General features: G+C 37.7%; 2 protein-coding genes and 4 non-coding genes across 6 annotated transcripts; 3 read left to right on the forward strand and 3 right to left on the reverse strand.

The window, feature by feature from the left end:
* Positions 1-4,862: 4,862 nt before the first annotated feature.
* LOC146582249 (uncharacterized) lies at positions 4,863-8,866 on the reverse strand. Its single transcript, XM_085293298.1, has 5 exons — positions 8,823-8,866; positions 7,888-8,033; positions 7,428-7,799; positions 5,495-5,630; positions 4,863-5,396 (listed from the first exon to the last, which is right to left on the reverse strand). Exons 2-5 carry the CDS (start codon positions 7,943-7,945, stop codon positions 5,345-5,347), a joined length of 618 nt encoding a protein of 205 aa, XP_085149424.1. The 5' UTR covers positions 7,946-8,033; positions 8,823-8,866; the 3' UTR covers positions 4,863-5,344.
* A 4,407-nt stretch (positions 8,867-13,273) lies between these two features.
* Positions 13,274-13,345, forward strand: trnaq-cug (transfer RNA glutamine (anticodon CUG)). Its single transcript has one exon. It is a non-coding gene; the product is annotated as a tRNA-Gln (tRNA).
* A 1,044-nt stretch (positions 13,346-14,389) lies between these two features.
* trnal-cag (transfer RNA leucine (anticodon CAG)) lies at positions 14,390-14,472 on the forward strand. Its single transcript has one exon. It is a non-coding gene; the product is annotated as a tRNA-Leu (tRNA).
* A 1,538-nt stretch (positions 14,473-16,010) lies between these two features.
* trnaq-uug (transfer RNA glutamine (anticodon UUG)) lies at positions 16,011-16,082 on the reverse strand. Its single transcript has one exon. It is a non-coding gene; the product is annotated as a tRNA-Gln (tRNA).
* A 488-nt stretch (positions 16,083-16,570) lies between these two features.
* On the forward strand, positions 16,571-16,863 carry LOC146582253 (signal recognition particle RNA). The gene has a single exon (XR_014888944.1).
* A 2,515-nt stretch (positions 16,864-19,378) lies between these two features.
* LOC146582254 (uncharacterized) lies at positions 19,379-25,704 on the reverse strand. Its single transcript, XM_085293339.1, has 4 exons — positions 25,500-25,704; positions 22,997-23,317; positions 21,247-21,357; positions 19,379-20,973 (listed from the first exon to the last, which is right to left on the reverse strand). Exons 1-4 carry the CDS (start codon positions 25,546-25,548, stop codon positions 20,858-20,860), a joined length of 597 nt encoding a protein of 198 aa, XP_085149465.1. The 5' UTR covers positions 25,549-25,704; the 3' UTR covers positions 19,379-20,857.
* Between the last annotated feature and the right edge of the window lie 575 nt (positions 25,705-26,279).

Genomic DNA, 26,279 nt, shown 5'->3' on the forward strand with positions numbered 1-26,279 from the left:
CAGTAGCGCTGCATGTGTCTGATTTAATACATCAGCTTATTTGGGGAAAAAAGTCATCCTTATAATATCGTGGTCTCAAAACCCATGTACCAAATATTATACGCACGGCCTTAAAAGGACAAATTCCCTGCTGTGACATAATTAAAACTACAGTTGCTAGAAGACTCATCTCAGGTCAAGAGTTCATCCAAATTTAAATGCAACACCTCCATAAACCAGTAGAGGGAAACCTCACACCTACCCATATGTACAGGTCCAGATCATTAATTTAATTTTAATGTTTACACAACAATAAATGCTCCCTTCTTCTTACCTTGTTGAATTAATTGTATTTCTTGTGCAAAATCATAAGTATAATTCTGTTTGATCTATTTTTAAGTGCAGAAATACATATTTCTGTTTTTGGCTTATAGTATTTCCACAAATTCAGTCATACTCATCCTAAGTAAGAAAGTATTTCTGAAGGTCCTTTTGTTTTACACAGTAAGCTGAGTTATGTGACTAAGTAGGAATTGGATCTGAACTACATTTTACCTTAAAAAGCAACTAACATATAACAATAAAGTTACATTACCACTTCTTCTTAATGAAATTATTATTATTATTATTTACAGTCAACTTTATTAAAACAGTTACATTATTCTTCAGTTGCATGAGAAAATAGGCGTGTGAAACAATGTAGAAGTTGGTGAATATTTTAGCAACACAGAGCCTCAGTTTCACCCTGAGATCTCACCATACAAGGAGATATGTTCATTTTACACCACCACCATATGTAGGAAGTGAAACGCAGACAATGGTCAACATACAAACTGCAGGCCCACAAAGAGACCAGCTATTGTACTTTTATTTCTCTTCATTTTTTCCTGTCAGTTTTCCTAATGTCAAATCCACACTGATAAATATGCCATCCTATTAGTTATAATTAAAACACAATTTTCAAACTTTTTTTATTCATACAAAGTAATATATGAATTAAATGAGGCACTAAACACAAGGTTTGATATATCTTTTAATATATTTCTAACTAGAGTGAAATATTTTTTTAAAAAATGCCTACTTACTCACTGAAAAATACTTTTCCCATTCATTTACAGTGTTTTTATTGCTTTTAAGGAACTTTGAATCAACATAATATACATGACTCTATATTCTTATGTGGCCTGTAAAATATGATCACATAGCTACAAGCATAAAATTTGTATTGTTTTCAAGTCTTTTTCAACATTAAACACATACAATATGAAACTTCCACAGTCACCTCCTGATGTTTAAGCAGCTTGGAAAAGAAAGCAACTGGACTTCTTTAAGTTTCATGAAAATGTTTCATCTCTGGTCCAAGAGGCATCTTCACTTCTAAAAACAAATGGTGGAGAGTCCCAAGTGTTTAAACCCTGGTAGGAGTTGTCCCTTATGAGCGTCATTGACCCACGATTGATCGTGTGCTTCATTGCATGAGCCAAGGTGTTTTGTTTTTTTTTTGTTTTTTTTTTTTTGTTTTTTTTTAGGCATGCTTTTTCAGATTTTTTAGCCTACTTCACTTTGTCACACCGGTTTTTTTTTTTGTTTTGTTTTTTGTTTTTTCCCTTTTAACTTTTTATTTTCACAAATAGTACATAATTACATAACATAATACAGTGTACAATTCAAAACCAAAAAATAAACAAACAGACAAACAAACATAAAACAAACAACAAACTGATAACTAAACACAAAAAAATAAAATAAAAAAAAATAAAAAAATAAAAAAACAGCTCAGTTCCATTACAGTTTAAACACTCAAGAGAATCCTTGTAACATAATATTAGAAACATCAGGTTCCACATAGTTCAAGTATGGTTCCCACACCTTAAAGAATTGATCTGTTTTTGAATGCAGTATACATGTAAGATATTCCAGTGGCACTAGATCCAACACTACTCTTTGCCAACCTTTAATAGTTGGTACTTTTTCATAAATCCATTGGAGTAGTATATTCTTCCTTGCCGCATAGGTGAGAACACAGTACAATCTCCTATTATTCTTGGATATTAATCGCCGGCTGGGGAGGCCCAGTATGAGAGACAGAGGATCCATCTCCAATTCACAACCAAAATTCTTCTCCATTTCAAATAGCACATTAGACCAATATTCTTGCAATTTCAAACATGACCAGAAGCTGTGAGTTAGGGTACCAATTACTGTCTTACATTTGAGGCACATGGGTGAAAGGGTAGGATTATATTGATGTCTGCGAAACATAGATATGTGCATTCTGTGTATAATTTTTAACTGTATTGCTTTGGTACGATTACAAACTGATATTGATTTGGCGTAACTCCAGACATCTTCCCACTCCTCATCATCAATTACTATACCTAATTCCTTTTCCCATTTGCCTTTAAGCCTCTGTGACGTCCCTGAGAGTACAGAATATAAAGCCTTATAAAATATCTTCACAGGTACCTCTTTGTCTGTTAAAAATAATAATTTTTCAACAGGAGAGACTTCATGACTCTCACTAAAGTTAGTACTATGCAAAATATAATGCCTTATCTGTAAGTAACGGAAAAAGTCATGCTTGGGGAGAGAATATTTCTCAACCATTTGGTCAAATGGCATAACTACATTATCGGAGAATAAGTCCCTCAGTCTCTGAATTCCTTTGTTCTTCCATTCCTTAAAACCTATATCAAACATCCCCGGTTGAAAGTCAAGATTATTCACAATAGGAGTAAACATAGATGTTAGCTTCAACCTTCCCTCAATTCGACATACTGACCGCCAGGCCTTAAGTGTATTAAGTGTGACTGGATTATCACAGCTCAATCTAATATCTTTAAAGTTCTTAAAAAACAATAGGTCCCTTAATGGATACTTTGAAAGAGAGGTTTCAATCCCCAACCAGATAGAGTGTGAATTATTTGTGACCCAGTCATGAATATAACTCATGTGAGTACTCAATTGATATGTTCTAACATTTGGTAAATCTAGACCTCCTACTGAACCTGGGAGCTGCAGTGTAGCCATCTTAAGTTTTGGTCTACGTTTGCTCCATATAAAAGAGCTTAGCCAACTATTCAGATCCTTCATCACTCTATTTGAAAATATAACCGGAATCATTTGGACAGGATATAACAATCGAGGTAAAATATTCATCTTAATCAAAGCTATACGTCCTAGCCAAGAAACAGGTAGGGAATTCCATCTCTCCAAATCTTGCTTTACCTTCTCGAACAGAGGGGGAAAATTTGCTTTATACATTTCTTTAAATTCTGGAGTTATAAATATCCCTAAGTATACAAAACCTGTGGGGGACCATTTGAAGGGGAAAGAAAACGGTCTAGTTGGCACTGAATTAAAGCTCCCAATTGGCATAGCCTCTGACTTAGTCAAATTTACTTTATAGCCAGAAAATTGACTAAATGTATCAATAATGTTAAGTAAAGCCGGTACTGATGTCTCTGGATCAGAAATAAATATTAAAACATCGTCTGCATATAAACTGATCTTATGCTCATAATCGATTTGCAAACCCCGTACATCAGATGCCGTCCTTATAGCCTCGGCTAATGGTTCGATAGCCATGGCAAACAAAAGAGGTGACAGTGGGCAGCCTTGCCTCGTTCCTCTATACAATGGGAAACTATCTGATTTCAATCCATTAGACAAGATGGACGCCTGGGGATTATCATACAAAATTTTTACCCACTTAATGAAATTATCACCAAGACTGAATTTATTTAAAGTATAAAATAAGTAGGTCCATTCTATACGGTCGAAAGCCTTTTCAGCATCCAGAGAGAGCACCAAACCGCCTATGTTCCTTTGCTGAGCAGCCTGAATTAGATTGAGAAGGCGTCTGACATTATTACGAGAATTACGGCCTTTTATAAAGCCTGTTTGATCTTCTTTAATAATTACAGGCAAAAGAATTTCGAGTCGAGTAGCTAATATTTTAGAAAGTATCTTCCGGTCCACATTTAGAAGAGCTATCGGTCTATAAGAGGAGCAAGACTCTGCGCACTTCCCCTTTTTCAAAATAAGAGAGATATTAGCTTCCCTTAGAGTCTGAGGTAATCTATTATGCAAGAACGAGTAATTAAACATATTAAGTAAGGGGTCTATTAACAGCTCACTAAATTCTTTATAGAATTCACTACAAAAACCATCAGGTCCTGGGGCTTTGCCGTTCTTTAAAGTTTTTATAGCGTTTAGTACTTCCTCTCTAGAAATGGGAGCATTAAGGGTAGTCTGTTGTTTATTTGTTATAGTAGGCAGACTAAGCCTGGAGAAGAAATCCTCCATTAATTCCAGTGCATTAACTGATTGTTCAGATGTATATAGTCTACAATAAAATTCTTTAAAAATGCTATTTATAGTTTTACTATCATATACGCGCTCATTCTGAGCATCACAAATAACTGTAATAAATTGTGTTTGAGATCTTTTCTTGGTAAGGCATGCCAAGTATTTTCCCGGTTTGTTTCCATGTTCATAAAATCTTTGTCTAGTAAACGTAAGGTTAAGCTCTTCATCTTGCATAAAAAGGCTATCTAAAGTTGATCTGACTGCAGAAATCTCTTGTAGTAAAGCTGGGGTTGGGGAGTCAGCATAAGTCCTTTCTTTTGTTTTAAGTTCTACCATTAACTGATTCTGCTTCCTCACTTTTTGCTGCCGCTTACTGGTTGAGTAAGAAATAAGAATCCCTCTAGTGTACGCTTTAATAGTTTCCCACAGTAAGGCGGAGTCATTTGTTGACTGCAGATTAATAGACAAGAAGTATCTAAACTCAGTGTTAAAGTAAGATATAAATGTATGATCCTTTAAAATAATTGTATTTAACAATACAATACAATACAATACAATACAATGAGCCAAGGTGTTTAAAAAAACAAAGCATGAGTCCTTACCACCAGAGGTTTTGAGTGAAACCACCCTAAGCCCTTACCTAAAACTATTATGTGACCCATCACTTGACAAAGCAGGGATTGAGGAACCTGGGAAAGGATCTAAAAACTGGGTTGTAGGTGGCAGACACTTGGTGTTGTAATGGTAATGACTTACACCTTGGGTCATATGATGACGGACATGATTATTAGTGGGTCAAAGACCTTCTTAAGTGAAACACTCCACCATTTGGTTTCAGAACTGAAGAGGTTTGTCGGATGAGAGGTGAAGCGTCTTCAAGAAACTCAGCGAAGTCCAGTTGCTTTCAAGCCAAGCTCCTTAGATTACCATGACCTGGATGACTGAGAACCTACACAGACATACTCCTGATTGTTGTTTTTGAATTTCCTTTTTATTTTTATTTCATTGATCCTCAGTTCAGTGTCCAGTGCTGATTATGAAAGAGGTCAGTTCACTAAAGCTCAGACTCACACTTAAGGTTTATATTCTCTGTTTCAAACCTGAGGCTGTGAAAGAAAGAAAAAACAATTATAGCAAAACAAAGACTTTTACAATTACCCATCAAATGATGGTATTCACTGGAATTATGTAATTGTTTATTAACCTCTTTTGATCATGGGCCGCCTTGTTAGAAGTCTTCTTAAGATGCTTCAGTTCCCGATACACAACACAGCATGACACTGCTATCAGGGGAGATCCCAGTGCAGCAAAGACTAGCCTCAGGTAAGGAAAACTGTGTGCTGAGAGAAGAGAACACAGTGATAATTATAAGTACAGTACTTACAATTTATTCAAGCGTAACTTTGGTAAGACTTTGGTATTATTATGGTTAACTAACTGTAAATATATAAACGTTTGGGCACAACCCCCACACACTGGGTACCCTTAAGCCTTGTTTCTTAAGATGTAGGGATGTGAGTTGATGTATTTCACGTCAATCTTTTTCTAAAACTAATCAAGTAACTTTAGTGACTAAACTAAATAAAGAGGTGGTGAAAGAAGACTGGAACGATGGGGGAAAACACTCAAACGTGTTGCATTGCCCTCCAGGTTCCACCTCCTCCCTGCCGGTCTACCTGTCAGAGTCCTGGGTCTGTGGCCCAGTATGTGGAGTTGTTTAGTATCTATTTTCCATGTTATGGCTGTCTATGTTTTGAGTTTCTATTTGTAGGTCCTAGGTTTTGGCCCTGTTGCACCTCATGTTATCCTGTGCTCCCTCTGCTCTGTGTCTTGTCATTCCCTGCTGGTGTGTTCCCTCTGTGTAAGGCCCGTGTTTTATTGTGAAGGTCTGTGTCAGTGTATTCAGTTTGCATCCTCCCTGTCTCATCAGATTCATTAGGTTCAGCTGTGTCTCCCTCCTGTGTGCAGTTTCCTCATTTCTTAGTTCTGTTTCTCACCACCCTCGCTATTGGTTGTATGTCATTCTCCTTCAATAAAGCTCACTCACACATCAGCCAATGCCTGTGCTTTGGGTCCTTCACAAACACCACATGACACTATCCATGAGCTCTACAAACATCTATAATATTTATAGATGCTCTAGACAGAGCTGATTAGCATTGTTTTAAAGTTACTATTACTTTACAATAACAATTCAGATAATTTCATAAAAAATTAACATATTTTTACACATTATAATTTTATTAAAAAATAAAATAGTTAAAAGTATTTAACTATAAGTTTACCATTTATTAACCAAGTTATGAAGTAATTTATGTTAAAGCAAATGTAACTGCATTTGCAACAAGGAAGATCTTAATACTCGTATGAAACAAGTCAGCTTGTTATGGGGTTGAGGATTCACTACTATATAACTAATAGTTAACATTATTACATGTTATTTAATACTTCATTAAGTGACCTCCATACAAGTATTAAGAACTTCAGCTTTGTTTCTTCCATAGCCTTTGCATGTTAACACTTTCTGATTCACACATGTTCTTATCTTTTATTCTTTTCATTCTTTTTGTGAAGCACATTGTGAAGGAAATTGGTAGATAGATAAATATTATTCTTTTTTTTATCTTTCACTAAACCTGACCATACCACACCAGAGCTGGTAGTGTTACACACTGAAGAAAAGCCACACTGAAAACTTGTGCTGAACAAGGGCAAATTTCCTGCCACAAAACCGCATCTGCTAAAATATTTCTTCTTCACAGCTTAATGTTCTCATTTAATGCAACTAATAATAATCAGTGACCAAGTGGAAAGTTTCAGTGTGCCTTTAGAGTTTAGGTGGTAGTTACTGGGTAATAAAAGATGATTAAATCATAAAAATGAATAGCAGCCCATGTGTGGCTAAATGACCACAAATACCAATAGAGAGACAAATACTGCATCAACATATACTCTGTTCTATTCTGTTCACTGTACATTTCCATCTTTCTTTCCATATGTTTTTCCCCCATTCTAGCTTCTATCATTTGTTGCACAAGTGATGTTTACTGTGTTTAACAGTTCTACTGCCACATGATGCTTACATTTGTAATTAACTTTATAATAACATAAAAACTAGGCAATAAAGAGTAACTTACATAACTTGCTTTCAACTTTGCTGTTGTCTTTAACATCCAGGGTGAAATTAATGTTTTTCTCTTGGACTCCATTTGAATTAAAGATCTCAATGCTGTATTGACCTGAATCATTCTTCTTCAGGTTTGTGATCTTGAGTGTCCCGTTCTTGATTATAAACGTGAGTCTGTTGTTAAATTCCTTGTCTGTCATTATTTTTTCTTTCTTCAGACTGAACACAGTTTTTGTCTCATTGGGAAGCACCTTCAAACACTTCATTTCACGGCCACTAGCATCAGTCATTACTTGGATATACACAGTTCCTTCAAGAAGAGGAGAGCATGGACATGTGTTCGTCCTGAGGTCACATGTGGTCGCATCAACTGGAAAGAGAGCTGGAGAAGATGCATTTAATAGAACATGAGGTGAAATTATTCACACTACAAATGTGAATGTTTGGCTTCTTTATGAGGACAATCTTACCTTGAGTTCCTCCTGCTAGTAGCACAATGATAAAAAAAAACTGTTCCATGCTCATCATTCATCCACGGTGTGGTTTTAATCTTTCCAAGCTTCTAGAAAATTATGTACAAATCTGGGTGTAAATCTGCTGCAAACCTGAGTCCTAACTGACAGGAAACAGTCAACGGGAGATGATATATTTAGTTATTTTCAAATTTAGGAAATCAACTTTCACTTCTGCTTGCCAACAAAAAGACTCAGATGAGTTGTTTGCGTTTTGTAGTGACCTGATTTCAAGAAATATCCATCAAATGCAAATAAACAATTTCCCCCTCACTTTTATACGCAAAACGAAATCTAGACAAAACACACTTTCAAAAGTGTGTCAGGCACACATACTTTCTTCACATGTACTTTTGAGAAAGAACATGCAACATCTGAAGTGACACGTTAAGTCACAAACAGTTGTTCCTGTGGGGAGAGCTTTATTGCTTAAGAGTCTTTACAGGGTGTCCAAGAGAGACATCATTTTATGTTTGTAAGTTTGCAGAGTTTGCTTTCTGAAAGGAAGGAAACAAATTGGCGTAGAAAGAATAAAATATAAACAACCTATGAAAAAGCAGCTTACTAAAAGGATGCAAATCATGAGCACAATATGAAACGGTGAGGCAATGCTGACCAACAAACAAAGAAGCCTTTTGTCTACCAAAGGAGGCTGAATTCAATATGAGAATCTCAGCTACACAACTAAATAATAAACAACAATAATCAATAAATAAATTAACATGACGTGATTGTGCGATGGAAGCAAACATTACAGATCTTCACTTTTCTAATTAGCCTCAGGCTAATTAGCAGGCCTTTAGCATGAGGAGTGATGATGAACATGAATATAAGAAGAATCAGGTAAACTATTGTTTAATCAAGGTAAAGATGAATGTAAATAGTTTACTTACAGTTAAATAGATGCACAGAGCAGCACAGGCTAAGGTAGTATGTAAGCACTGAGCTACAAGTGAGAAAAGCTCATCAGCCAAAAAAAAAGACCCATGCATTGGTACTTCCTGCTTTACAGAGCAGAGATGGAACTGTGTGTGGTGCAGGGCTTTTATAGTCAGTGAGTCTACTTTGACTTTTATTTTGTATACATCTTCTTATTCTGCCCTAAAAATAGAAGTGACAACTACATCCATGCGCACACGTCCATCAGAATGTACATGTTGGCATTAGTTGGGCATCTCATAAGTTTTTACTCTGCCACAGTGCAATGCCACAAAATAACCAGTTCAACATATATTCAGCATAAAATGTAAATATACAATTTGCAGGAGTTAACCAAGAGCTATTCTATTCTGTTCTGTTGTATTCTATTTTCCAAATAAAGTTCATGAGCCATACCATGAAGATATGAGAAAGAGTTGTTGAAGCTAGGTTAAGAGGAGAGGTGACAATCAGTGAACAGCATTATGACTTCATGCAAAGAAAGAGCACTATAGATGTTTGCTTTGAGAGTGTTGAAGCGGTATAAAGAAGGTCAGAAGGAGTTCCACTGTTTATTTGAATATCTAGAGAAAGCATATGATAGGTGAAAGAAATCTCCGTCCCGGGTCATCCGTGGATCGGGTTTACCTCCGAGGCGTGGGCACCCATAAGCAGAGTTTTGTCTTTACCCTATAAGATTCAAAATTATTCAAAGTAACACAGGTATGCCGTTCAGCAGGTTAGTTACGACGTTGGGAGTAGCTTGGGAGAACAAGGAAACACAGACTGCTTCAGGTTGCCTTCCCAAACCAACTCAAAGTTTATTTGTCATACAACAGTTTATATAGAGGAAAAAGGTTCGTGTCTCAGCAGATTCTCAGTTCAAACTGGTACAGACCAAATAAGGAAGCGTCTTCCTGCCCTCTGAGCAAAGAAGTATCCTTTGTATAGTTTATCAGTTCAGCTACAATTTATGATTATCCCAGCGAAATACACTCCTAGACATAGAATACAGAGTTCTTTCATTAGTGAATTCTGAAACAAACCACCTGGCCTTTAACAAGCCTTTTTCTAAGAGATAAAGAAGGGAGGATGGGAGTAAGGAAGTGGTCTCTGTGGTGTTTTCGACCTTGAGGTACCAGCCTGTGATTCTTACACATTAATTCTTGGGTCACAGAGAAAGAGAAAAACAACTAGTAAATGGGCCTTATTGAGTAACAGTTTTCCTGTATAATATCACTATAAAACAATATCCTGTAAATGCTACCATGGTATCAAAATATCACAACAATAGGGTGCTAAGAAAAGAACTGCGGTATTGCAGGAGGAAGTCAAAAGTGGCATACAAATATGTGATTATGAGAGGGTGATGCGATGGATAAAGAAAGCAAGAGCGTGGTGTGCAGGTGTGCAGGTGATGAGATAGATGGGTTCAAGGTAGGGGTGGGATTGCATCAGGGATCAGATGGGAGCCACCTATTTGTGAAGGTGATACACAGGTTGATAGATGAGGTCAGGCAGGAGTCTCTGTGGATTTATGTTGTTCGCAGATGACATTTTGATCTGTTTAGAGAGTAGGGAACAGTCAGCCTGGAAAAGTGGAGGTTTTCTCTAAAGAGAAGAGGAATGAAAAGTCAGTAGAAGCAAGACAGACTAAATGTGTGTAAATGGGTAACAGTGACACTGCAACAAGTACAGGTAATGAAGGTGAAGTAGTTTAAATGTCTCAGGTCAATCATCCAAAGCAAACAGGCAAAGCATGCAGGCCAAGTGGAGTGGGTGGACATGACTGTGTGGGGTTATTTGTAAATAGCAGCAAAAAGGAAGGTTTATAAGGTTGTAGTGAGACCTACTATGATGTATGATTTGGAGACTGGCAATAACAAAAATAAAAGACGCAGAGTTGGAGGTGACAGAGTTTAATATGTTAAGATTTCCATTGGCAGTGACCAGAATGGACAGGATTAGAAATGAGTCTCTCATTTGGACACCTTAGACTGTCCAGTTTGGAGACAAAGTTAAAGAGACTGAGATCGTTTGGACATGTCCAGAATAGGGCTAGTGGATACAATGGACAAAGATAAGGAGCTACCAAGCAGGAGAAAAAGAGGAAGACCTCAGAGTAGGTTCATGTTTGTAGAGGAAGACGATATACACAGGGATCGTGTGACAGATGTTACAGGGATGGGGTGAGATGGAGGAAGATGATCTTTTGTGACTAAAGAGAGCAGCCAAAAGGAGAAAATAATACTAAATAGTCATATGATAGCTAAGTGTAAATAGTAAACATCTACCACAGTGATTCCCAAAGAGTGGTGTGGGGGGGCCTGGTGGGCCACAAAGGTAAAGCAGGTGGGCCTCAGTAGTAACAGAAATTCTTTTTGAACTCCACTCAGAAAGATCTCAGCCTGATGGTGGAATTAAACACAGGACCTTCTTGTTGTGAGGCAACAGTGATAACCACCATGTTGCCCATAAACAAATATATGTATAATATATTATAATATAATAATATGTATTTATTTATATAAAAAGGTGAGCTAAAACTGGTGACAGAAGGTGATCATTTGGGGATATTGTTCCCCTGACCTAAATGTACTGCTCTGTAGTAGTGAAGTTTGAGTAGTGAAAATGTCTATGGTGATGTTTTTTATTAATGTCTGAGTTTGATAAGATAAGAACTAAAATATAAACAACTAAAATAATTTTTAAGATACAGACCTAACTCGGGCCTAGCTGACAACCTGTGTAGAATTGGCCTTGAAAGATGTGAGAGTGTGTGTGTGTGTGTGTGTGTGTGTGTGTGTGTGTGTGTGTGTGTGTGTGTGTGTGTGTGTGTGTAAAGACCTGGTAAAATCTGTGAGTCTTCAGTGTTAAAGGAAAAATGTAACTTTTGATGCCTAAAGTGGGGGTATGGGTGCTTGACTTTATCCTTTTAGAGGGAACCATCATTTTAAAGTAGTGTACGTTTTTATTTCTGATCAATCACCTCTTCAAGGTGAATTTAACATTTACAACGAAGAGGGTGCTGGCACTGACATCTCATGTGAGGCCCACTTTAGTGTTTAAGTAGTACACTAAAGTGTTATAAGTTATAACCACAGATTTGAATGACTGTCTTGTAAAAAGGTTTATCAGGAGTTAACTGTCCACTGAGGAATTATCTTTTTTAAAGACACAAATATAACAATATATGATTATTATCTAACAGTATCGAGAAAATTCCAGTCAGCTCGCTCAAATATTGTATTCAAAACAAGAACTATCATAAGGTGAGGTTTTTGATCATTTCAATCAATTTTTCCCTCTTATGAGCTAGTCTTTCTTTTCTTTTGTTCTCTTATGTATTTGTTTTTTGCTTTTAATTTTCTTTCCTTTTTCAAATTTGAAGTGATTTGTAGTCATTTAGTAACTATAATCTGTCTTATTTTATCCCACATTTTCTTTTTCTGGTTTCCATCTGGTATGGTGCTGTCACAGTGCAACAATCTGGTAGTCATACCTTTTTTGTTCAGTAGTGCTTCCATGGTGTAATGGTTAGCACTGTGGACCTAGAATCCAGTGATCTGAATTCAAAAATTGGTGAGACCTGCTTTTTGGAGATGAAACCATTCTGCATGTCTTCTCTGGCACACCAGAACTGTGCTACAATTGTGTTTTCAGTGAGAGGTGTATAAAATCAAGCAGCTAAACATGACGTCTGCCTTTACAAATACTTGTCAATCACTATGTGGTGCTAAAGAGCGGTCTGAAATTCAGTTGTACACCACACAAAGTTACACGGTGGGGTGTCTGAGTGCTGAGTTGTGCTTGTGCGTAATAGTCACAAACACTCTCCTGACTCACTGACTCCACATCTCTCAACCTCCTCTGACTTTAACATCAGCATGAAAACTGGGAACTGCGAGCTCCCTCTTTGGATGTCATCACATTGACATTTTTCATTTTTTATCATGAATCCCATCTCATTGTTGAAACTCACTTTTGGCTGGGCCTTGACCTCTTCTGTGCTCTTCTGTGTTGTGCCATCCGCTTCGGCAGAGGTTGTAGATAGGTAGGCAAATCGACCCATATCATATTATTGTGAAGATGAGCGTACTCCCTGAAATCCTCTTCTTATTTCAGAATATTCCTCTACTAGTACCTGTAGGTCTTTTTTTTAACTTAAAGAAAATTATTACCAATTTTATTTGGCAAAATCATCACCATCGGCTTCGGTTAATTCTATTATATCTGCCATTTGACAGGGGTGGGCTTAAGGGTCCTAACTTTCAGTTGGACTATTGGGCTGCACAATTGCACATGATGATATACTATTTCTCATCTGATCCACCTCCGACATGGGTTTACATGGAACCGTTCTTACTTAATTCAGAATACTTTTTGACAGGTTGCCACGACCTGACAGTATAGCCACTACAACAGGGGTTCCATGGTGTAATGGTTAGCACTCTGGACTCTGAATCCAGCGATCCGAGTTCAAATCTCGGTGGGACCTGATATTTGCGAGGTGAAACCATACTACATATCTTCTCTGGCACTTTGAATTTCTGTATGAATTGTGTTTTCAGTGAACGCTGTATAAAATCAAGCAGCAAACCATGCCTTTACAAAACACTTGTCAATCACTAAAGAGTAGTACTAAAGAGCTGTGTGAAATTCAGTTGCACACCACACAAAGTTACAGAGTAAAAGTCACAAACACGCTGCTGACTCAACAACTGTACAGCCAACTAAACCTCCTCTGTCTTTAACATCAAAAAACAAACAAGCATGAACATCGTGGTATTGGTTTCCATGGCTGAACAGCAGCTATGTGTTTTGTGAAGTATAATATTTATGTCTTCCAAAGTAAAGTTTTAAGCCCCACTTGTTTTAAATCTGTAGCATGTGTAACAGCAGCATGAGATGAAAATTTGATGATAACACGTGCATGTTTATGGTCGCCAAACAATTATGTATGTAAACAACACTTATCTGACTAAACCACGTTGAGCTAATACAGATTTTATTCTTATTTTATTGGTGAGGAGAGAGGATGGAACCAAAAATGCATTTATCCCCGTGTTCTGTGTTGATGAAAATCACCCAACAGGAAAGCAGCTGGGCATTCATTTGAAACCAGTTGGGCTGCGGTTCCCCCTCTAGCGTCTCAGCTTGAACTTTCAACTGTGAACCTCTTAGATCCAACCTTCCCAACTGCTCATCTCGCAAAAGACAAAATGGAAGAACCCAGAATGTCTTTTTTTTACCTAATTTTTATACCTGCTCACGCTTTTTCACGCTTCCCTCACAGGACGTCACATTTCACACTTTGGCCGTCCAATCAAGTTGTTGACATCGAATCATTCCTGTCCACCCACACCTGATCTTTCTATTTCGATCTGACTTACAACATTTAACACAAACTTTAAAATCAATATATTTTCTTTGTAATTATTTTTTATTTGTTTTTGTTTATTACATGCACTTAACATACAAGTATGTCAAATGGAAATCAGCAACTGCGCAGGATTATTCAACTAGTAGTAAGTTTCAATATGTCAGGATGGCCGAGCGGTCTAAGGCGCTGCGTTCAGGTCGCAGTCTCCCCTGGAGGCGTGGGTTCGAATCCCACTTCTGACAATTGACTTTTTGCACTTCTTTCTTACTGGTACTCATGGGTCTTTGATCAATGGTCATGAGAATTTGCATAATCATGATGAAGGAACTGACCTCCGAGCCCACTGTTCCTTCAGGGGGCTGCTTTCAGTCATTATGCAAATATACTGTTTATAAGATTGGGGAAACCTGCAGTCAGCTGAGACTGAAGAAGTCACTTGGATGAGTGACGAGACGTTTCTCCCACTGAAAACGCTACATCCAGATGAACAGAATCAACCTTTGGAGACTTCTTACTGTTGTGACAAAATACACTTGAAACTGGCAACTATGAGAGTTGTGCACTGTTCATCCCTGACAGCAGTGGATTTTGTAATCATGCACAGTGTAACAACATTCTAGATAATTGTAATAAAATTCACTAGAGAGTGGATTTGTTCACACTGACACTGATGTGCTAAAAACCTGATTTTGTGAAGTCAAAACTTTCAGCAAGTTGAAACAATCTTTATCTTTTACTCCAACTATCCCAAAATAAGGACTGGTCCTTCCCATGTGATGGTATTAAAATATGAAAGGCTGTCATCATTTCAGATGTTTACTGTGTAAATGTTTGTTTGTTTTTTTTTTGTTTTTTTTACCTTGCCTTGCTTGGTATCATTCTTTTCAGCACAACCTCACGTGTCTGAATTTACAGTTATTTTTTCATTGACATACTGTATTAACACAACTGATCTGAAATCACACAAGAACATAAAATCCTAGTAGTAGTAATATTTTCTTCTTACTGTAAAAACCACAGACATGTTTAGTAAATTATCTTCATAACTTGAAATGCAAATAGAAATTGTGCATTTTTAAAACGTATGCAAAGATTTTGTCCATAAGTTTACAAATTTTGTGAACAACAAAGTTTTATACGACTATTAATCTTAAAATGCAGCCAATGCATCTGGCGTTCTTTTTCTTGTACAGCCATTTAAAAATACTACGACAATAATGCTGATATGATTTGTCGTGGTTCCACGGTGCAATGGTTAGCACTCTGAATCCAGCGAATCCAGTGGGATTTGCTTTTGGGATATGAAACCATAGTGCATGTCTTCTCTAGCACATTGTGCTTTCAGTCAGAGGTGTATAAAATCAAGCAGCTAATCATGACGTCTGCCTTTACAAAACACTTGTCAATCACTAAAGAGGTCCTTCACTTGTCAGTCACTATGTGGTACTAAAGAGCTGTCTGAAATTCAGTTACAACCCACACAAAGTTACAGATTGGAGTATCCGAGTGCTGAGGTGCGCTTGTGCGCAAAAGTCACAAACACTCTGCTGACTCTCTAACTGCACAGCTCCAAACCTCTTCCGACCTCAAAGTCAGCACAGAAAGTGGGCGCCACGAGCTTCGTAGTATGTGTTTACATGGCTGAATAGCTGCTATATTCAAACAAAAGCCTCCAGAGAAGACTGCGACCTGAATGCAGTGCCTTAGACCGCTTGGCGACCAAAAACCTGCACAAGTTATCATTACGTGACATGCAGTATGGTTTCACCTCCCAACTAGCAGGTCCCACCGAGACTTGAACTCGGATCGCTGGATTCAAAGTCCAGAGTGCTAACCATTACACCATGGAACCGATGCGAAAGTGTGTGAACTGTCAGGTCATGGCAACCTGCCTAAAAGTATTCAGCCAAATGATCAATATGGATGACATTGTAGATTATTCGCACTACGTTTCCATGGCTGAACAGCTGCTATATGTGTTATGAGATGGATAATGTTTGTTTCTTCCAAAGTATCTAACAGTGGTAACCTCCACCAAACTGACACTGCAATGTCAGAATGGCTGAGCAGTCTAAGGTGCTGTGTTCAGGTTGCAGTCTCCCCTGGAGGCATGGGTTTGAATCCCACTTCTGACATTGAAGCGTTACTCTTCTTGATATTGTGACAAAATCCTCTAGGGTTAACCACGAGCTTTCTAAAAACTTGCATATAACAACTGTGCACCATTCATTCCTCATCTTTGCTGCCCATCATTACGACTTTGCTAATGATGGGCAGCAGGTTAGTGTCATGATGTCACCTCAGACATGGTTAAAAGCCCTGTTAACCTAAGTGCTTCTCGCTGGGTGCGGTGGCGTGTGCCTGTAATCCAAGCTACCGGGAGGCTGAGGTTGGAGGATCATTTGAGCTCAGGAGATCTGAGCTGCAGCAGGCTATGTCGATCGGGTGTCTGCACTAAGTTTGGCATCGATATGGTGATCCTGGGGGAGCCCGGGACCACCAGGTCACCTAAGGAGGGGTGCCCAGGTCGGAGACGGAGCAGGTCAAAGCCCCTGTGTCGCTCAGTAGTGGGATCGCACCTGTGAATAGATGCTGTAGCACAGCCTGAGCAATACAGCGAGACCCAATCTTTATACACATCCTTATACCTGTCTCTACTTCACACAGCAGCCTCATCAGCACGTCTTGGTCTTTTTAATTCAAGTCCAAAACACTCACAAATCTGCTGCTCTGCTTGTCCTGCACCACCTCCTCCTGCAGGACAGCTGCAACTACATCCTCCACTCTAAACACGCCACCGCCCAGCAGGTGGAGACAAACTTATACGTGTTGGTATAAATGAGCTTATGAGTAAGGTGAAACTTAAGTCACATGGTTTCTGGGAAATCATGTGGTGTAGCCATTCTACTTTGACTTTTGTTTTTTTTATTACTCATTTGAAACTCATGTACACTCCTTATACATCTTATATGACATCTCAGTTATTGGGAGGAGTTTGGGAGGAGCAGAGCAAAAAAACTTTTTTGTTGCAAAGTCCGTGTGTTTGTAGTGATGTGGAAGGAGTGTTCTCACACCGGCCTGATTGAAGTGCCCAAGAGAAGCATTGATTAAACAGTACAGCGTGGATACGGCTTTACTCCAGTCTTAACCCTAAAGATAGAAACTGAGTTTTCAATTCCAGAAAAATAAGCAACTTTCACTCTAAAGCCTTTACTGTTTGTGTTGCAGCTAAAACCACTTTAAGAATAATACTGGAACAAATTTAGGTTACACTGGATTTTGGACTGCAGACAATCTATATGTGATAGCATTTCATGTTGAAATAAGTTCGGGCTTTGAAATACTGCTATTAAATAGATTAAATGGTGCTATAAGCAATATTTTTTAAATGTAAACAGAATACGGATAAAAATTTTGGTTCATAATTTTTATCGACACATCTTTACCACCAAACTCATTATAACTGGGTCAGCTGGGAGGAGTTTGTGAGGGGCAGACCTTTCATCAAATACTGATATCTGATCAGTATTTAATGATCTCTATATAAAGAACAGTGTCTTGTAGGATTCATAAGAAGGCAAGTGGAACTACAAAAAACAGAGGTGAGTTAATTATTATTTGGTAACATTTCTGTTGTGCGTGCGTGCGTGCGTGCGTGCGTGCGTGCGTGCGTGCGTGCGTGTACCTGTGTTTTGCCATCCCTAGTTTCTCTTCCAAAACTGTAAGAAGATGCATCAGAGCCAGCAAACCTGCAGCAAAGATAATTAATCACCTACATCATGTGATCTTCAGTCAGTTCTTCTTCCTGACATCATCACCTTGTGTCTGTTTAAGGTGCTGGAAAATAACCTTACTGTTCTTTGTCATAACATCCCTCTCTGAGCCGATCTGATACTCACCTCCTCTCACCCTCACCGCCACCACTGTGTGACTGGAGCTCCCGCTCTGATGCCTGCAGGCGTTCCGCTGCAAAAGATGAGGTGTAATGATTTTAAACTGTCATGTGTGCTCCAGACAGACAGCGACATGTTGCTTTTACCCACTGGATTCTGGATTCGGGCAGAAGGCAGAAGCTGGGATCGGGGAGACAGTGGGAGAGACTCTGGCTGAAACACTTCGCTTCTGTTGCTCGATTATTTCCAGCAGTTGACCTTGGGCTGCAGCGCTCTGCCTGTTCAGCTCCAGGAGGCATTGCTCCACTCTGTTTGCACTGAAAGTGTTGAGTGATGTTGCCTAAGCAAAAAAAAAAAAAACCCCAGCAAAAAACAAGACACACACTGCATGTGAATCATTACTATATCTGAATGAGGAGAACACCTAAAGGCTCAGCGCAGTTCATTCCTCGACACACCTGTCGCATCACGCTATGAAGGGAGGATAAGAGCAGCCACTACTCCACTTCTAAAAGGTGAGCTGCTCTCAGAGAGCTTCAAACAACCCCTTAAATCTTACCTGTTGAGTCAGCTGTTGTTCTTCAGGAGTCCACACATGCTGGCTCCGCCTCTCTTTACAGCTGGACCCAGACATCCTGCTCTCTGCAGCGCTCTGAGGTGTTACTCTCTGCAGCTCAACCCTCTTCTCTCATTGCCACTGTCGAGCGATTCTCTGACCCCTGACCCGAGGCCCTTTGCCTGGCTGAGTTGAGCCCTGATAAGATCGGTCTCTCTGCTCAGCTGAGCAATCTCAGCTAGATTTAAAGACTCTCAGATTTAAAAACTCTTGTTAATGCTTCCATCAAGTTTAACAGTCTGCAGTTTATGAACTAACCTCAGCTGACACTAGCTAACAATGTTAGCTTGGTGGCGAGTAACCTTCAGTAATAGTAATAAACCACACAGCAATAGTACATTCATGTTGTTGTAAAAGGATGACAATATATCATGTCACCAGTCTCCCTCTGTTCTTTGTCGTGTTCTCCATTTTTCCTATGTGGTGTTGTGTTAGTGCTACGTTCTCCAGTCACATCAAGTCGTTAGTTGTCAAATTCAAGATCCTTGGGTTTAGTTTAGCTTTTGTTTGTTTCTTTCAGCCTTGATGTTGTTTTAGTTCATTTTTTCCAGCAATAAAGCTGCCATCTTTAGTTAAGTGTTCAGTCTCCGACCCCTGTCTTCCACACAGCTTACCATAAAAATTATAGAGATTACTCACTGAAACTTTAATAATTATTTATTATTATTTTATCATAACAAAAAAGGCAATTCAACTGACATTTTAGAAGTGTAATTATTTCTAAAAGAGTAAATCATTAACGGTGATAAAACATGTAAGTGAAACAGACTCTAAAGAGATAAGAAACAAAGTAATTACATCATTTAGTCATGTCAAAGTATCAGTTAGTCAGAGAAAAGGAGACAGATGGGCTGATAATCAGGTGATCAGTGAGAGCAAAGCCAGGAAGAAAAGCTAAAAAACCTCATCAAGAAAAACTGAACATGAACTGAACTGAACTCTTTAAGCCTGAATCAAAAAAACAAACTGATGATGTTGAAGTCTCAGAAACTCTTAAAAAAACTGAACATGATGCAGTTTGTCTTTAAACGGTTAAACAAGAGCGTAACTAGAGGAAGCAGACAAGAAAACAGCATGAGAGATGTCGACAGAAATGAGGAAACACTGAAAGAAAAGGACAGAGATAAGACAGAAGGAGGAACACACTGGAAAGGGGAACTAACTAAATTTAAAGTCATCAGAGCCAAGAACCGATGGCACAAACGAAAAGGCTAGAAAAAAAAACATATACAGACAAAGGAATAAACTATTATGTGAACAGAAAACTAAATAGTAAAAATAACGGAAACCTAATCCAAAGATAACCTAAAATCCAAACTTCAATACAGAGACCCAGGGACCATGGCAATTTCTGTAAATCACCAAATGCACAAAAATCAATGTTACAAATATGTTGTGACTGTGTAACTATAGAGAAGCAAAATATATAAAAAAACCCAGTCAATTAAAATAAAACAAAAAACATCTTTAGCATAATAGAAGCATTATTCACAATACTATATTTTTGATTTAGCATAAAGAGATTTTTACACCATAACACTAACGAACACATATGTAGATCCCAGACTGATGACAAAACATTATCAATATGGTATTATTGTCACTATAACAAGTAATTGGCCGTGCTCATATCTGTATTATTGTAGGGTTTTTTGATATTTTATGATTTAGTTCTATATAAATAAATCTGAATTGTCTTTAATAAAAAGGTGGTGTGTCTTTGTTTACAGAGTAAAAAGTATTAATCATTGATGAAACCAAGTAACACGAAACAAAAGGTTTTCTCATATTCTGTAACTGTAACATCTGGATGTGTTGTCATGCTCAAAGCTGTTGCTCCACTTTAATTCATACAAAACTTCAGTGTTCTTACTTGAATTATTTCCATTTAAATGATGAATTTATGCTCTGTTATAATACAAAAGTAAAGATGAAGCAAAGAAAATCGTTTTGTGATAGAAAAGATGTTTAGGGATTTAGCATCACTTCCTCCCTCTGTGGGCATTTAGTGGTGCAGTCTGTATAAATGCACAGACCATCTAAATCACCTGATTTTAAGGATTTTGCGACACAAACAATCTTTCTGTACAATCATCACGTTGGTTCAGTCTGATAAGGTCACTGTGAAAGCTTCACTTGGCCATACTCCACTTCCTCTTCTCTTCCCTTCACTTGCTTCTCCTGCTGCTGCCTGATCCTAACATCAGCGTACATTACTTCCTGGTCATCTTCCTCTGCATAGAAGCAAGATAAAATTAACATCAGTGACTCATTAGGGTAATAGTTTTTGTGAAACATGCTGTTCTGACCTGTTTTGATCATGTTTTTACTGCAGTAGAGCTGACTGGTTAGCAATACCAACATATTTCAATGAAATTATAACATTATGAAGAAATCATTAGCAAGAAAGCAAAAAAGTGTCTTCAAAAAAGAAGCATAATGTGATTCTGTATATCTACAAGAAGAGCAAAAGGCTGAGTGAGGTGATTGAAAAGCAAGTTTTGTACCTTTTTTTGTTTTGTTTTTTCTCCTCTCAAAACAGATGACAGCTACACCCACAACTAAGAAAATCACCAGTGCTGAGAGAACACCACAGATCACTGGCAAAATACCTCCTTCTAAAAATAAAAGGACACAGGAGCCAAGAGAAACACAAACAGATGACTTTTGACGCTAAAACACAATCTTGGACATACTTTATAGCCTCTAATGAAGAACAGCAAAAGCACAAACTACATTTATCATAGATAAGATAGAGAAGACAGAGAGATTATTTATTTATTGAATAAGTGACCAGTTTTTGTAATATATTTCTAGCACTATTGCCGTGAAATTCTCACCAGATGTCAGTGACAAGCCCGTCCAATCCACACACGCAAAGAAATCAAACCACAGATTTCCATAAATTAGGATATGTTTAATAAAGAGAAATGACACAGAGAAAACACACTTACCGAATTTACTACTTTGTACAAAAGCCTTTGTTGGTGCGTCCTGTATGGAGAAACCAGTTGCATGCTTGCTCATGAGTGATTTTGCCAATTCTTCCACACAAGAATCTCCCTATTCTATGATCTCTGAGCTTTATTTCTTTCCATAGATTTTCAAAGTGATTCAGGTCAAGTGATTGGCTGGGCCACTCTAGATTTTCCGTGGCTTTGTGTTTGGGATCATTCTCTTGCTGAAACGTCCACCCTCGTTTCATCGTCATCATCCTGGTAGATGGCAGCAGATTTTGTCAAAAATGTCTTGGTGCATTTTCCAGCATGCCAGTCCCGTATGCTGAACAACAGCTCCACACCATGATGTTCTCACCTCCAAACTTCACTGTTGATATGGTGTTTTGGGGGTGATATGCAGTGCCTTTTGATCTTCAAACATGGCATATATTATGGTATCCAAAGAGTTCATTTTTGGTTTCATCTGACCAGACATATTTTCCCAGTATTTCACAGGCTTGTCTAAATTTTGTTTAGTAAACTTAAACACGCTTCTTCAGCAATGCAATCTTGCATGGTGAGTGCACATACAGGCCATGGTGGTTGAGTGCATTACTTATCGTTTTAAACAATTGTACCTGCTGATCCCAAGTCTTTCTGTAGCTCTCCTCAACTGGTCCTATGAGAAGGGCCAGCTATCAGAACTCAAAGGATTATTCTTTTCACTCCTCTGTCTGAAATCTTCCAGGTGAACTTATTTTCTTTCCACTTCAGGATTATGGCTTCAACAGAGATCAGTAAACTTCAGTAGTTTACATTTTTGTCTGTAACCAATGCTATCAGTATGTTTTATTTTAAAAAATAAGGTTGTGAAGGTCTTGCTCATTTGTTTTACCCATTATGAGAGATTTCTTGTGTGACACCTTGGTAACAAGACACCTTTTTATTGGTTAGCAGTTGGAACTGAACCACCTAAAATTAATTTGCACTAAGTGACAGGACTGCTTTATTATTGCTGACAGATCTCAGCTGGTGTCATGATTTTCAATGCTTTTTTGCACCTTTTTCCCTTTGTCATTTCTCAATATTACACATAACATAATTAATGGACATCTGTGGTTTGTTTTTTTTTACGTGTGTGGATTGGACAGGTTGTTACTGACATCCGGTGAGAATTTTATGTCAATACCACTTTTAAAATTAGATTTACTTAGAAAATTGGTGTTGTGTTCAAAACTTCTTTTTACACACTGTAAATATGCATATGGATTAGTAGAACAATGTTAAATTTCGATCTAGTAATACAGGGAAAAATTACCTTGAATAAAAATTTGTAAAGTCCGCTCAGCTGATATTTTTCCATCTGAATTAAAGGTTGAAAAGTTATATTTACCGCTGTCTGTACTGCTCAGGTTATTTATCCTAAGTGTTCCATTACTGGGATAAAACAGAAATCTTTCATCTGTCGTATTATATCTAGAACTGTTGCTTCTCCTGAATTTTATTACTGATGTATTTTTTAATAGTTGGAATCTGAATATTTCTGAGGTGCTGTCCGTCAGTTTGATGTCCAAAGTTCCTCCCAAAGTTCCATAACAATGAGCTCCATCTGGTCTGCCATCACAGTAACTTTCCACACCTGTAAATAATAATAATAATGAATTAAAGAAAAGATATCACTCATTTCTGTGTTTAGTCGCCACCAGAACATTTATGGCAGCATTTCCAAATGTTTATCTGAAACAGAAATAGTGCGACCTATCTCAGGTCACACAAAGTGAATGAGCACAGTTAGTCAACTGTGCTTTTTTTTTTATAATTATATAAATTCATAATTTATGTCCAAATAATAAAATAATTTGATGTTTCAGGTAACTGTTACTGCTGATGTTGCCCTATCATCATAACATCATGACCTATTGTGTTACTTAAGCTAGACCCATTTAAAATGTAAATAGTTCGGAGCCCCGCAGCGGACATGGGAGAAAAAAAAATTAAGACGGACTTTTGCAAGATCTCGCAAAACAAACTCGGGATCTCGCAAAAGTTTCATACATCTCCTAAAACGTCGGAGCACTTTTGCGAATATGTGATGTCTTGTAAACCGAGCCAATATCAACTTTTGCGAGATCTCGCAAAAGTTGAATTAGCTTTTCTACAAACAAAATAAATTTTAAAAAAATTATTATTCAAATATAAATTAATCAGCTCAACGGTCATAACTATATCTACTTTCAGCATCTGCAAGGATGTCAAGATCACCCACAATAATTATTTTATCTGAACTGAGCACTAAATCAGAAACTCTGAGTAAGGGCTATGTGGATGATAGATAATAACAAATAATTTATGTGTTGTGAGTTTAACAACTGATTTATGAGAGTTTTGACAATTAGGGTGGATGAGGCTAAGTATCAGGATTTCTAATGAATGAAAATTCTGTCTCTCTATGGTTGATTAATTAGCAAGAGTGGAAGATTGCTGCTATACAGACTGCAGCACACTGCATCAGTGTGCTCTAAAATCATTGGCCTGCCTGTCAAAAATCTGGCACAGGTTTTCAGCCAACAGGCCCTTAGACAGGCAGCCAAAATCATCAACGACCCCTCTCACATTCTTCACCCCACATTTCAATGGCTCCCCTCTGGGTGACGCCTCCGCTGGTTAGTTAGTAGAGTTGCCAACGGCTCCTTAAAAAATGGAACGGTAATATTACGCATTTCGTATTAAGCTGAGAAGAGACGCAGTTTGTCCCGTACTTCAGCTAGAATGAAAAAAAGACACAAAGCTGGAGTTATTCTGTGTGTTTACGCTGCACAGCTGCCTCTTCTTCTCTCATTCTCTAGGAAAGTTTTGCCAGGGGGCCAGGTGGGGCATTAACAGGGAAAGGGGGGCACAAAGAAATACTTTTCTTTCTTATTCTCATTTAAAATATCTAGCTCTTATTGAATAATTATCTGAATCTTGCAAACAAAAGTTTTATCTGACGTAAAATGTATAGAGCAGCATAGAAAGTATTTACTTGCTTTCAGGTTTCATTCAAATGTTAGTCTTTTCATTTGTTTCCCCACTTTTTTCCTTTTCAAAATCAAACACCAGTTTGTGAGAAGATTATCTTCTTTTTTTAATAGGCAGATAAAGTTTTGCATTGGCATTGGCTAATTTGCAAATTGTATGTTAAAAATGTTCGTATTTTAAAATTCAAAACTGTTTTTGCCCAAAACATATGTGCGCTATATGTCAGTAAAAATACTATGCAAATATTGCTGTACTTGAATGCTGAATAAACACCAACAAAGCACTGATTGTATCTCTTGTACTTTATCAATGCAGTATCTAAAACCTTTGCACCGTAGTGGTTAAAATCTCATTCTAATAAGAGTTAAAAGTGCGTTCGGTTATTAGGTTTATAGGGTTATTGAATTATGGTTAACAGTTGTTAAGATATTTTTTTAACATTATCTGCCAATTACATCTGCCACCCTTCTCCAAGTCTGTGCATCTACCTGCCCCCCCAACAAAAATTTTCTAGACACACCACTGCCTGGAAGACATGTGACTGTGGTTCTCGCTGTCTCGAACTTCACGTTTCTCAAAGCAGCATCGCCAATAATCAAAATAATATTTACCCCACGGGGTGTGTACAGGGAGGGGACGGGGGTGTTTAGACTACAACAATATCCAGCACTGTTGCAATATCAGACTTTTTTAACTGATTGTACAGGATCCCGTGGCTGATTTAAAACAACAACAACAACAACACTTTGACTACAAAACGAAGTATTAACGAAGGACTACATGAGAAAATTTGAACAGCTCACCATGACAGATTCCAAACATCATCAAAAACAATCCAACTACAGCTTCCATGTCTGCTCACTGTTGATCCACTCGGCAGCTTTCAAAATAATTAAAAACAGACGCGTGTGCGGCTCTGAACTGAAGCCAAGCGTCAGTGATAAGCCTCGGACAACGGGTTTTCAAAGAAAGCTAGTTTCAAGTCTTATTGAATTTCTGTTTATCCTTTCATCTGCTGAGAGGATAAAAGGAAGTGACAAGTTCTTGTTCCGCTTTTTAGTTTGACGAGAATAAAAATATATCGCGATTAACAGGGAGGAAGAGAACGAAACATTCGTCATTTATTTTGAAATAAGTCTCAAAACTGACAGATTACGTCAACGAGAAAGAGAAATGCCTACTAACAGATATGTGGATAACAAAATAAGCACAGGATCAATTGTGGCTTATATTTTTCATCTTTAAGCGCAAAGTAAAAAGTAAAAACATGTCAGTCAGCATGGTGAGCACTGAGTGAAGAATATGTTTGCAGGAATATAAATATATAATATAAGTACAGCTTGTAACATACTATTATTTACATATACATATGTAGCAAGAGTGTGCTACATAATATGTGGTAAAGAATAATGATACTGCTTCACACTTTATTGTTGACCAGTTACACTTTTATTGCCTTTTTTTAGACATTATTTTTATTGTTGTTATGATTTAGTTTATTAGTTTTATTGATGTAGTCCCCAAAACATCAAAATATGCCATTTCAAAGGACGTGAAAAGGGAAAGACCATCTCTTCACCTAC

The sequence above is a fragment of the Mchenga conophoros genome, linkage group LG2 (genome assembly GCF_057382185.1).
Source record: "Mchenga conophoros isolate Kocher_MC1m ecotype Shallow Benthic linkage group LG2, M_conophoros_male_GT1.1, whole genome shotgun sequence".
NCBI classification, from domain to species: Eukaryota; Metazoa; Chordata; class Actinopteri; order Cichliformes; family Cichlidae; genus Mchenga; species Mchenga conophoros.

Bases quoted from the DNA above. Each gene is read 5' to 3' on its own strand.
- LOC146582254 (XM_085293339.1), bottom strand. From the start codon at position 25,548: ATGGAAGCTGTAGTTGGATTGTTTTTGATGATGTTTGGAATCTGTCAT. The intron at 23,318-25,499 runs GTGAGCTGTTCA...TATTATTTACAG, and splicing joins GATGTTTGGAATCTGTCATG to GTGTGGAAAGTTACTGTGAT. The intron at 21,358-22,996 runs GTAATTTTTCCC...TTTTATTTTTAG, and splicing joins TTTACAAATTTTTATTCAAG to AAGGAGGTATTTTGCCAGTG.
- LOC146582249 (XM_085293298.1), bottom strand. From the start codon at position 7,945: ATGATGAGCATGGAACAGTTTTTTTTTATCATTGTGCTACTAGCAGGA. The intron at 7,800-7,887 runs GTAAGATTGTCC...CATCTTCTCCAG, and splicing joins ACTAGCAGGAGGAACTCAAG to CTCTCTTTCCAGTTGATGCG. The intron at 5,631-7,427 runs GTAAGTTACTCT...CTCTTCTCTCAG, and splicing joins CAAAGTTGAAAGCAAGTTAT to CACACAGTTTTCCTTACCTG.